At 49.5% G+C, this 12,523-nt stretch overlaps 1 protein-coding gene across 1 annotated transcript; it reads right to left on the minus strand.

Annotated features, from left to right (window-relative positions):
- Nucleotides 1-11,599: 11,599 nt before the first annotated feature.
- Nucleotides 11,600-12,523, minus strand: LOC311203095 (olfactory receptor 14A16-like; the record flags this gene model as incomplete). The annotated part of the gene is made up of 1 exon (XM_084277730.1): nucleotides 11,600-12,523. One exon carries the CDS (start codon nucleotides 12,521-12,523, stop codon nucleotides 11,600-11,602), a length of 924 nt encoding a protein of 307 aa, XP_084133856.1.

Here is a 12,523-nt window from a genome sequence, read left to right on the forward strand (position 1 = left end):
CCTCATTGTTGGTCCAAAGCCCAGCTAGAAATTCATCTGTCCTACATTTAAATAAAAGAAAGATCAGGGAGACCCTCCATCCCCTATCAGATTCAGGAGGAAACAGTGTTGCTGAGGAAAAGGGCTCTGCAAAAGGAGACTCCATCGAGGGACTCCTTTATCTGAAAACAATAACGACCGACAACGACCGGCCAGTGAGCCACAGCCATTGTTCGGGCCACCTGAGCTGCCTGGAGTGGTGGCTCATCGGTGACTCACTCATCTGTGTGTCATCGGGGGCGGAGCCAAGGGTGACAGCTGGAACCCCCTTCCATAAGAGGGTCCTCTGGGAGCGCCAGGGACCCAGATCATGGTGAACAGGACGGGCAAACAGGGCGTGACGCGTCAGAAGGGCGTGGCATGTCAGAAGGGCGTGGCGCAGCAGTTCGCGCAGGCAGGGCGAGCCTCCCCTCCTAGCTCAGCGGGGTAAATTGAGCGGACCGGCTCCCAGGGTGCACAGGGAGAGCCAAGGTTTCCCTGTCTGCAGTGTGTGTAAGTGTGTAGAGGCAGCTAACCATGGTCTCCACCAGGTGCAGAGCTTATCCCTCCACAACTGGGGCAGTCCCGACAGAGGGCCTGCGTAGGGATGCTGCTGTTCAGGTCTCTGGCTGCAGCGAATGCCAGAGTCTGCTCTTACCAGGAAAAAGGGGCAAGCACCTCACCTGTGTGAGGTGTGAGCAGGTCGATGATCTGCTTGCTTTGGCAGTAGAACTAAAGGAGGAGAATGAAAGACTGAGAGCAGTCAGGGATTGTGAGTGAGAGATTGACTGGTGGAGTAGCTCCCTGGCATCCCAGAAGGAAGAGTGCCGGGAAGACACATCACACCTGAAGAAGGTCCCCATTCCCTGTCCTAGCCAGGGAAATGGGAGTGAACCAAAGCCTGAGGAGGGCTGGAAGACAGTCCTATCTCGCCGCCATAAGCACTCCCCCTCCTTACCTACTCCACTTCCCCAGGTCTCCCTAAGCAACAGGTTTGTAGCCCTGGAAGTTGAGAAAGAGGTAAGTGAGGAGATTAATGCAGCCCCTCTGCCTCAGAGGAGGCAGAAACCTAGGGTGAGGCGACCACCCACACGCCTCGAGACTGCCCCTGTCAGGCAAGAGAGAAGGGTAGTTGTGGTAGGGGATTCCCTTCTCAGAGGGACAGAGGGCCCCATATGTAGGCCAGACCCTACATGCAGGGAGGTGTGCTGCCCTCCTGGAGCCCGGGTTAGGGACATCACCAGAAGGCTCCCAGGGCTGGTAAAACCTTCTGATTACTATCCGTTATTGATAGTTCAAGCAGGCAGGGACGCTATTACAAAGTGTAGCCTGCACACTGTTAAGAGAGAATTCCAAGACCTAGGGAGCTTTGTTGAAGGGGGGGGAGCCCAAATAATATTCTCCTCTATCCCCACTTGTGGAAAGATGGGTTCAGAGCAGGTCAGGAGAACCCATGAGTTGAATATCTGGCTGAAAGGCTGGTGCCGGCAAAAGAACTTTGGGTTTTTTGATCAAGGAACGATGCACTCTGCTCCTGGCATGAGTACTGCCTACGGGGCTCACCTGTCTTACAGGGGGAAGCAGATCCTTGCCCAGGAGATGGCAGGGCTCATTGATAGGGCTTTAAACTAGTTAGGAAGGGGGGAGGGGATATAACGAGGCTTGCTAGTGTAGGGCAAGTAGCCCCCATAGGAACTTCTAGGGACCCCTCAGAGGAGGTAGTATGGCTGACTCGCCTTCCGGAAACTTCTAATGTCCCTCTAGGAGGCAGTGGGGGAAAACTTCAGATTCTTCCCAGAGGGTTGAGGGAGGGCTCCTCATAAAAGGTGGTGAGCCAGAAAGCCCAGCTGAAGTGTCTTCACACCAACGCACATGGCTTGGGTAATGAGCAGGAGGAGCTGGAAACCGTGATGTCACTGGAAAATTATGATCTAGTTGCTATCAGGGAAACATGGTGGGATGATTCCCACAGCTGGAACACCCCTGTAGAAGGGTATCACCTTTTTAGTAGGGATAGGCTAGGTAGGAAGGGTGGGGGAGTTGCCTTCTATGTTAGAAAGTGGATAGACTGTGAGGAGCTCCCTCTGAGAAGTGGCGAGGAGCAGGTTGAGAGCCTGTGGGTCAGAATTAGGGATGGGACTAAGAAAGGACAGCTGGTGATAGGGGTCTACTACAGGCCACCTGATCAAGGAGAGACTATTGATGAGGCTTTCCTCCTTCAGCTGCAGGAGGCATCCCGGTCACAGGCACTCATCCTGATGGGGGACTTTAACCACCCGGATATCTGCTGGGAAAACCACATGGTGAGCTGCAAGAGGTCCAGGAGACTCCTGGAGTGTGTAGATGACAACTTTCTGGTTCAAATAGTGGATAGACCGACCAGAGGCGATGCACTGCTGGACCTGGTGCTCACCAATGTGGGGGAGATCATTAAAGGTCTTAAGGTTGGAGACAGCCTGGGCTGCAGTGACCATGCCCTAGTTGAGTTGGTAATCTCAAGGAATGTGGGCCTGGCGAAATGTGGGACCAGGACCCTGAACTTTAAGAGAGCAAACTTGAGGTTGTTTAAGGACTTGTTGGCCAAGATCTCCTGGGAGGTGGTCCTTAGAGACAGAAATGTTGAGGACAGCTGGCTGCTCTCTCAGAATGCCTTTCTGAGAGCTCAGAGACTCTCTATCCCCCTGAATAAGAAAGTGGGCAAGAGGGGCAGGAGGCCAGCATGGCTGGGCAAGGACCTACTGGTCAAACTGAGGGAAAAGAAAGGCAAATACAAGCTCTGGAAGCAAGGGTGTGTAGCCTGGAGAGAATACAGGGATGCTGTTTGGACTTGCAGAGATGGGATCAGGAAAGCCAAGGCGCAGATGGAACTGAACTTGGCAAGGCATGTTAAAAACAACAGGAAGGGATTTGACAGGTCCATTGGCCAGAAGAGACAGGCCAAAGAGAACGTACCCCCCTTGGGAAATGAGAAAGGAGAATTGGCTGCAACTGATGAGGAGAAGGCTGAGGGACTGAATGAGTTCTTTGCCTTGGTCTTCTCTGGCAGCCAGGATTCTCATCATTCTCAAATCCCAGAACCTTGCATCCCTAAAACTCAAGGTGGGAAATGGGGGAGTAAATCCCCCCCCCTACTGTAAGAGCAGAGCAAGTCCCAGACCGCCTCATGAGACTGAATGTCTACAAGTCTCTGGGGCCGGATGACATGCATCCCAGGGGCCTGAAGGAGCTGCTGATGTGGTTGCTGAGCCGCTCTCCATCATATTTGAAAAGTCATGGCTGTCAGGAGAGGTCCCTGGGGACTGGAGAAAGGGTCATGTCACTCCCATTTATAAGAAAGGGAGCAAGGAAGACCCAGGGAATTCCAGACCGGTGAGCCTCACCTCTGTGCCTGGGAAGATCATGGAACAGATCCTCCTGGATAACATGTTGGAGCACATGAGGGAAGAGCATGTGATCCGGGACAGCCAGCACGGCTTCACCAAGGGAAGGTCGTGCCTCACCAATCTGGTGACTTTCTCTGATGGAATGACAGCATCGGTAGATAAAGGGAAGGAACCGATGTCATCTACTTGGACTTGTGCAAGGCCTTTGACACAGTCCCCCACCACATCCTTATCTCTAAACTGGAGAGAAGTGGATTTGATGGGTGGAGCATCCAGTGGAGAAGAAACTGGTTAACAGACCGTAGCCAAAGGGTGGTGGTCAATGGGTCTGTGTCCAGGTGGAGGCCGGTGACCAGCGGTGTCCCCCAGGGGTCTGTCTTGGGACCGGTGCTCTTTAACATCTTTATCAGTGACATCGATGATGGATTTGAGTGCACCCTCAGCAAGATTGTGGTTGACACACCAGAAGGACATGAGCTGTCCAGAGGGATCTTGACAGGCTGGAAAGGTGGGTGAACTTGATGAGGTTCAACACTGCCAAGTGTCAGGTGTTGCACTTGGGCTGGAGGAATCCCAGACACAGATACAGACTGAGAGAAGAGCTCCTGGAGAGTAGCCCTGCTGAGAAGGACCTGGGGATTCTGGTGGATGAGAAACTTCACATGAGCCAGCAGTGGCTCTTGCAGCTCACAAGACCAATGGTATCCTGGGCTCCATCAGAAGAGGGGTGGCCAGCAGGGACAGGGGGGTGATTGTCCCTCTCTGCTCTGCCCTCGTGAGGCCCCATCTGGAGTCCTGTGTCCAGATCTGGGGCCCCCAATACAAGAAAGATGTGGAACTGTTGGAGAGGGTTCAGAGGAGCCACAAAGATGATGATTAGAGGGCTAGAGCACCTCCCCTGCGAGGAGAGCTGGACTTGTTCAGCCTGGAGAAGAGAAGGCTGTGGGGGACCTCATTGCAGCCTTCCAGTCCCTGAAGGGAACATACAAACAGGAGGGAAATAAACTTTTTAAAAGGGTAGAGACTGGCAGTACAAGGGGCATGGATTAAAGCTAAAGGAAGGAAGGTTTACATTAGATATTAGGGGGAAGTTTTTTACAGAGAGAGTGGTGAGGGACCTGAGAGACAGGTTACCTCACACCCTGTGATAAAATTAGCACAATAAATACCTTTTTGGCCAGAAGCTACTCAGCCAATCTGAACCCCTGCCTGGTCCAACAGTGTTGACAGATGGATCAGGAAAAACTGGAAAGGCTGCAGTAGTCTGGCAAGAGAACGGACAGTGGGAATCTGAAATAGCACTGCAACAAGGATCTCCCCGAGTGGTAGAATTGTGTGCTATGGTTTTAACCTTTGAACGGTTTCCAGGCCCTGTAAATATCATTACAGACTCAGCCTATGTAGCAAATTTAGTGAAACGGCTGGATAAGGTGTTCTTACTGCCTTGGACAATCGACTACTGCTTGCAGTGCTGCTTGCTGTGTGGAAGCTGATACAGCAAAGACAAGAACTGTATTTTGTCAGGCACATCTGCAGTCAGACAGATTTACCAGGGTTTTACGCTGAAGGAAATGCCCAGGCAGACACACTGGTTTCTGCTCTTGCCCTAGGGCCTGTCCCTAACATTTTCCAACAACCTAACCTTTCTAATCAGTTTTTTCACCAAGGTTTTTTAGCCTTGAGGGAACAGTTTGGATTATCACATTCAGAAGCATGCTGCATTGTGGCTGCCTGTCCAGAATGTCAAGGGAATCACATACCAGTGTTCTGTGGTACCAACCCCTGCAGACTGCAAGCGTTGCAGCTTTGGCAATCAGATGTTACACATGTTAATGAATGTGGGCACTTGAAATGTGTGCATGTAACTGTGGATACAGACTCTCATGCACTGGTAGCTACAGCCCACACATGGGAAAATGGAAAGGATGTTATGTGACACTTCCAAAAGGCACTTTCCATTTTGGGGGTGCCAGGGCAAGTGAAAACAGACAATGGTCTGGCTTATGTTTCATGGAAAGTCCAGTCTCTTTTGCTTTGTGGGGGGTTTCTCACATTACTGGTATTCCCTATTCCCTGGCAGGACAAGCAATTGTTGAACATGCTCATGGCACACTGAAGCATCAGCTTCAAATACAAAAAGGGGGAATGTTGGGAGAACCACCACAGGCACGGCTGGACAAAGCCCTTTATGTTCTTAACTATTTCTCTTGCAGAGACGATTCTGATGTTCCTCCAAATTTTCTTCAGTTCTTTTTTTTCTAAATCGACCCTGCAAAAAGGAGTTAGGGTCCAAATAAAAGACCTAGTCACAGGCCAATGGTCTGGTCCCCATGACCCTTTGACCTAGGGAAGGGGTTATGCTTGTGTCTCTACAGATCATGGACCACAATGGGTACCTTCAAGAGATGTGAAGCCGGTATTACCTGAATAGAGGGGAGATAATTGCTGCCAGCTTGTTTCTTCCAGGAGCTGCTGCTGCAAAGGGTTTGACTCAATTAAATAAGGCAGCCTGTTGGTTGGCAAAGCAAACAAATGTAACAGCAAAGACACTAAATGCCCTGGCTACAGATGTGGATTCTGTGAGACACGCTACTTCACAGAATTGTGCAGGAATTGACTTCTTGTTACTGACTCATGGGCATGGATGTCAGGATTTTGATGTGCTGCAGGAATCTGTCTGACCACTCTCAGTCGATTCACGTGAGCATGCAGAAATTAATAGATCAAACACAAAAGATACAGAAAGAAAACAGATTCTTTGGACTGGACACCTTATTTAATGAGTGGTGAATTTCAGGATGTATATTGTCAATGGTCAAAACCAGATTGTTGGTTTGGGTGATTGTAGTAGTTGTCTTACTCTTACTGCCATGTTTGTTGAGCTTCCTGCAAAGGGCCCTGCAGAAATCTCTACAGCAGTTTTTGGAAGACAAATACAAAAAGGGGGAATTGTCAGGGGAGGCAGCAGCATGTCTGCTAGCAACCCGGTCCTGATGACTGAAGAAACTGACCTTGACAACATTCCTGCATTCCCTTGTGTGGAGAATGCACTCTGCAACAAGCTCATGGAACAGGGTGATAGTCAGGCCCAGGTGCAGACTGCCTGGAGCCAACAAGGTGGAAAAAGATGACCAATGAAAAAAGTGTAAAACGACCCTTTAGCCTATAGTGTTCTTATGTGTTGTTTGGTTAATACTATAAAGAATCTGTGTAGTTGCAATAAAGCTGCTGGAGCATATTAAAACACACTGATCACTGAATGGTGTGTCGTGTCCGTCTCTACAATGACAGGGCCTGTTAGTGCTTCAAGGTACTTTGGCCATTACTCCTGACTTGGACTTCTGGAGAGGATTCTTGACTCTCTTCTTGGTATCTTGAGGTCTTTGGACTCAGAAGAAAAGACACCATGTGGATCATTAACATCCAGAAAGTCATTACAAACATGTCTCTCCACGTAATTGTCTTTAAAAAAAATGAGACTTGTTTAACTAATTAGTAAGGTTTTATTTGAGTGATGAAAATTTCAAAGGAGTTTCACAATGGAGGATTTTTTAATGTACTTATAAAACTAACACCAAGGGGAGGTCCAGGGAGAATCTCCCACCTTCATTGGTTGCTGGCAGGGCGGGGGGTGGGTGCAGCCATTCTGATGGAGGACAAAGGAAAGGCTGAGGTACTAATGCCTTTCTTTCCCTCAGTCTTTAGTATTAAGACCAGTTTCTCTGCTGATACCCAGACCCCTGAGAAGAAAGATGGGGACAGGAAGTAGACAGAAGCCCCCATGATCCCAGGGGAATTTGTTAGTGTCCTGCTCAGCCGCTTTGATCTGCACAAGTCGATGGGTCCAGATGGGATACACCTGAGGGCACTGAGGGAGCTGGCAGAAGTGCTCACCAAACCACATTCCCTTATTTACAGGCTGTCGTGGCTGACTGAGGTGGTTCTGCCTGACTCAAAGGTGGCACATGTGACACTCATCTACAAGAAGGGCCAGAGGCGGTCCCAGGGAACTGCAAGCCTGTCAGCCTGTGCTGGGGAAGGTGATGGAACAAATCATCTTGAGTTCCATCATGTAACAGAGGCAGGAACTCAGGCAATCAGGCCCACTCAGCATGGGTTTAGGAAAGGCAGATTGTGCTTGACCAACCTCATTTCCTTCTATGACAAGGTGACCTGCTTAGTGGATAAGGGGAAGGCTGTGGATGTGGTCTACATAGACTTCAGGGAAGCCTTCACTGTCTCCACAGCATCATCATGCAAAACTGTGTACACCTTTCCAGGAAGACATGATACAAAAAGAGCAGAGCTTTTCATTATGGAGTGTCTGGGTCACACAAGACCAGGAGATTCTGCATTAGCAATGGGATGAATGTGCCCCATGGTATTAGAGAATAGACAAAGTAGAAGAAAAAATAAAACAAACTAAAAACCTATTAGGTATAGACTGGTCCTAATGTGAGTTACATGGTCAGTAATACACAGAAGAAGATGAGCAGTTTATTTGTGCTTAGAAACATCCAGTCCTCAGTTTCCCTCAGCATCCTTGAGCTCCTGGTTCCTCATGCTGTAGATGAGGGGGTTCACTGCTGGTGGAAACACAGAGTAAAGAAATGACACTACCAGGTCCAAGAATAGGGTGGAGATGGAGGGGGGAATCAGGAAGGCAAACACACCAGTGCTTAGAAACGGCAACTCATGGTCAGGTGGGGGAGATTTGGAAAAGGAGCCATCCCTGCTCCGAGGGGATCCTCAGCACAGCCCTGAAGATCTGCACATAGGACACCACAATGAACACAAACCCCCCAAAACCTGAACAGGCTCTGATTCAATTTTCCTTGAGCTAGGCACCTGCTGGAGGACAGTGATGATATTAATAGAATCACAAAGTCATGGAGTACCAGGCTGGAAGGAAGCTCAAGGAACATTTGGTCCAACTGACAAGTGCTCAGTTTCAAGAAAAGCACTGGGAGGGCTTTGGTAGGAGGTTAAGGAATTGGGGGGAACCCATAGGTGGTCGCAGAGGTGTGGAGGGGGCATAGGGGACGCTGAGGGGAGATATGGGGAGATTTAGGAGGGATAAAAAAAGGTTGGGAAGTATGGGGGTCTTGGGGGGCTGCCAGGGGTACTGGGGCAGGGGTTAAGGATGGGCTGGGGGGGGAGATTAATGCATGGTGGGCACGCATAATTGCTGAAGGGAGGGCTTATGGAGGGGGCGTAGAGGGGCGCTTGGGTGAGATATGGGGGGGATTTGGAGGAGGAAAGGAATGTTTTAGGAGGGAAATATAGTACTGGGGTGTACAAAAGTTAGGCTACAAAATTTAAGGGGGAGCAAGGGAGGGGGTGCACCCATAGGTGCTGAGGGTGGGCATGGGGATGTTGTAGGGGGAATCTGAGGGGGGGATATGGGGGAATCTGAGGGGTGAAAGGGGAGGTTTAGTCCAGTAATATGGTGCTATACGTTCCAGCTATACCAGTGTCCACCTTTCAATCTGTTAGATGCCCAACAGTACATCCCAGGCAAAAGGTGGGAGGGATGAAAGATGTTCCTGGCCTGAAACCTCCCCAGGTAGCACACTGGCAGCCCCAGTAACTTCCTTGCCAAGGGTCGGTCCTAAAAGCACCTGGTATCATTTTCAGATTCTACCAGTGTCCAAATTTGAACATGACAAACATAGAGTAATAGCACACAAAGAAAAGGTGTGAGGGCTGAAAGATGTTCTGGGCCAGAAACCTCCCCAGGAACCACACTAGGAGCACCATTATGCTTGGAGCTCAGGGCATTCCCAGCCAAGGGAATGGTCCTTGCAATGCCTGTATCATTTTCAGGTTCATTGACATTTGAAGATGCTACACATCCAGCAATAGAGTCCCAGGTTCTTTGACACCTCTTGCTGTCATTTACTTTAATGCACCACAACTTTGAAGAGCCACCTGCAAGGAGATGTGTACTGCTAAGAAAATGGCACTTCACTTCAAACAGACCTTGACAAACTCTGGGAATTTGATGAACAGGAATATTGAGAATGTTTTAAACCAGGAGAGATCTCCTCTTGACCATATTTTGGCTGGACTGGAATGAATTCTCATGCTGGCAGCCCCTAGAGTTCTGTGGTTTGGATTTGTAAGCAAAAAAGACTGAATAAACCTGTTTGTTCCTTGCTGAGCAGGGCTTGCACAGCATCAAGGGCTTTTGACTAATTTTGCTCCAGAAATGAGTCAACTGGGAGTGCACAAGTACCTGGAAGGGGACAGAACAGGCCCAGCTGATCATAACTGACCAACAGGCTTATCCATACTGTATGACTGCAGGAGTGAGCCCACCATTGTGTTGTACTTGTTGTCTGCAAAGGTGGCCTGGTTCTGGCCAAGATAAAGTTAATTTTCTTCTTAGGGGCTGGTGGAGTGCTGAGGGAAGCAAACTGTGCTACAGAGAAATAATATAAGAAAGGAAGTCCACGTGAAACCACAGCTTTGGAGGTCAGAGAGTGGAAGTGAGCATAAAGAAATGTCATTCTGACCTTCTGGTAGCGCTGTGATGCAAGAAATGCCTTGGAGGCAGCCTGGTTGAGCTGGTGGCTTTGTGTTTGTGAGAACAGCTGGAGAGGAGGGAGAGACAGCAGTACAGGCAGGGACATGGTGGGGTGAGAATGAGGTGGGGGAGTGCATTGGGTTCCTACAGCCTGCAGGGAAACAGGCACAGGTGTGGGGCAGGGTGGGATGGGCTGTGGTGCAGATGGCAAAGGGTGCTGGCCAGGTTGAAATGCCCTGATAGAAACAAGGTCTTTGCCCCCTTGGTTATGGCTGATGTCCCTGACCCAAAGGCTTCAGAGGAGCCATATTGTCCTCACAGGCATGGAGCATCATTGCCTCCTTGCACCCACTGCAGGGGAGGCCACATGTGTCATAGCCCTGTCCTTCCCTTGGAATCACACACCTAAGGAGAGTGACACAGTCAAGGGTGAAGATCTCCCTTCCCAGGGACTGGGGGTCAGCACTCTGCATTTCTGCTTCATCAGACCAAGCCAGGGTGTCCTCAGCATCAGAGCTGCCTGCGCCTTGCCTGGGTTTGTCCTCATGGCCTCTAGTTGTCTGCTCTAACAAGCCCATGGGGAGGTTTGTCAGTAGTGGCTTCCAGCAGGGCCTAGAAATGTTTCAAGGTACTTTGGGCATTATTCCTGACTTAACTTCTTGAGAGGTTTCATCACTCTCCTCTTGGTAGCTGAGGTCTGTGGACTCATAAGAAAACGAATCGTGGGGCTCATTAGCATCCAGAAAGCCATTACAAGCATGGCTCTTCAAGTAATTTTAATGAAAGAACTCAAGACTTCCACAACTACTTGGATTTTACTTGGGTTTGAACAGTTTAGCCATTTAAATAGTTTAGCAGTTCAACATGACACAGTTTAATAACCATGAAATCTCTCCCCTCAGCTGCTGCTACGGCCAAGCAGCGTGTGAAGGGGGTCAGCTTTCAGAGGAGATTCTCTCCCAGAAGAGTTTTGATCAGATACATAGAAAGGTCACTTATCAACACACTGAACTTCTGACAGTTCATTGGACTTCTGAGACATGGGATGTTTTCCAACTCAAAGCAGACACCAGAGACCTGGGTGGCATCTGAATGACCAAGGAGCAAGCAGAAATGGAAACCAGTGATCAAAGAGAAGTGCATATGTCCATCTAGTCTGCTGAAAGGATGTCCTTAGGCATGGCCAAATCATCAGGAGTGCTGGAAACACCTGAATGATGAGGGAGATGAAAGACACAGCTGAGCGGTAATGCCGGTACAGGGGAAGGTAGGTGAGTGTTTCTTCTGCTGCCATGGGCACCAATCCTGGAAATTCCCCTTCTGTCACGGTGGGAAAGCATTCACATTGCAAATAAGTAGTCGACTGATTCAGCTGAAATAAATACGCTTGTAATTTATTTCTAAATATAAGGAAAAAATAAAAAGAAGGGAAAAATGGCCTTTGCAGGCAGACATGATGCAAAGAGAGCACAGTGTCTGGGTCACACAAGACCGGGAGATACTTCGTTAGGAATGGGATGAACATGGACCATGCTCTTATAGCTTAGACAGACTTGAGGGCAAAAAAAGAAACCAAATGCTTCTCCTCCCCAAGCTAGAAAACCTTTCTAAGTAGGGAGTGGTTGTGATGTGAATTACATGATCTGTGCCAGGAGCAGTTTATTATACTTTATAAATATCCAGTCCTCAGTTTCCACATGGCATTCTTGAGCTCCTGGATCCTCATGCTGTAGATGAGGGGGTTCACTGCTGGTGGAAACACGCAGTAAAGAAATGCCACTACCAGGTCAAGAAATAATGAGGAGAAGGAGGGGGGCTTCAGGTAGGCAAACACAGCAGTGCAGACAAACAAGGACACCACGGCCAGGTGAGGAATGCAGGTGGAAAAGGCTTTGTGCCGTCCCTGCTTTGAGGGGATCCTCAGCACAGCCCTGAAGATCTGCACATAGGACACCACAATGAACACAAAACAACCAAAAAATAAGCAGATACCAACCAGAATGAGTCCAGTTTCCCTGAGGTAGGCATCTGAGCAGGAGAGCTTGAGGATCTGGGGGATTTCACAGAAGAACTGGTCAAGGGCATTGCCCCTGCAGAGGGGCAATGAAAATGTATTGGCTGTGTGCAGCAAAGAATAGAGAAACCCACTGCCCCAGGCAGCTGCTGCCATGTGGACACAAGCTCTGCTGCCCAGGAGGGTCCCGTAGTGCAGGGGGTGGCAGATGGCAACGTAGCGGTCATAGGCCATGACTGTGAGAAGACAGAACTCTGTTGTGATCAAAAATAAAAAGGAAAAGAGTTGAGCCACACATCCTGTGTAGGAAATGGCCCTGGTGTCCCACAGAGAATTGGCCATGGATTTGGGAACAGTGGTGGAGATGCAGCCAATGTCAGTAAGAGAGAGGTTGAGGAGGAAGAAGTACATGGGGGTGTGGAGGTGGTGGTCACAGGCTATGGTGATGATGATGAGGCCATTGCCCAGGAGAGCAGCCAGGTAGATGCCCAGGAAGAGCCAGAAGTGCAGGAGCTGCAGCTCCCGTGTGTCTGCAAAGGGCAGGAGGAGGAACTGGCTGATGGAGCTGCTGTTGGACAT

The sequence above is a fragment of the Gallinula chloropus genome, assembly GCF_964237585.1.
Source record: "Gallinula chloropus genome assembly, chromosome: 35".
NCBI classification, from domain to species: domain Eukaryota; kingdom Metazoa; phylum Chordata; class Aves; order Gruiformes; family Rallidae; genus Gallinula; species Gallinula chloropus.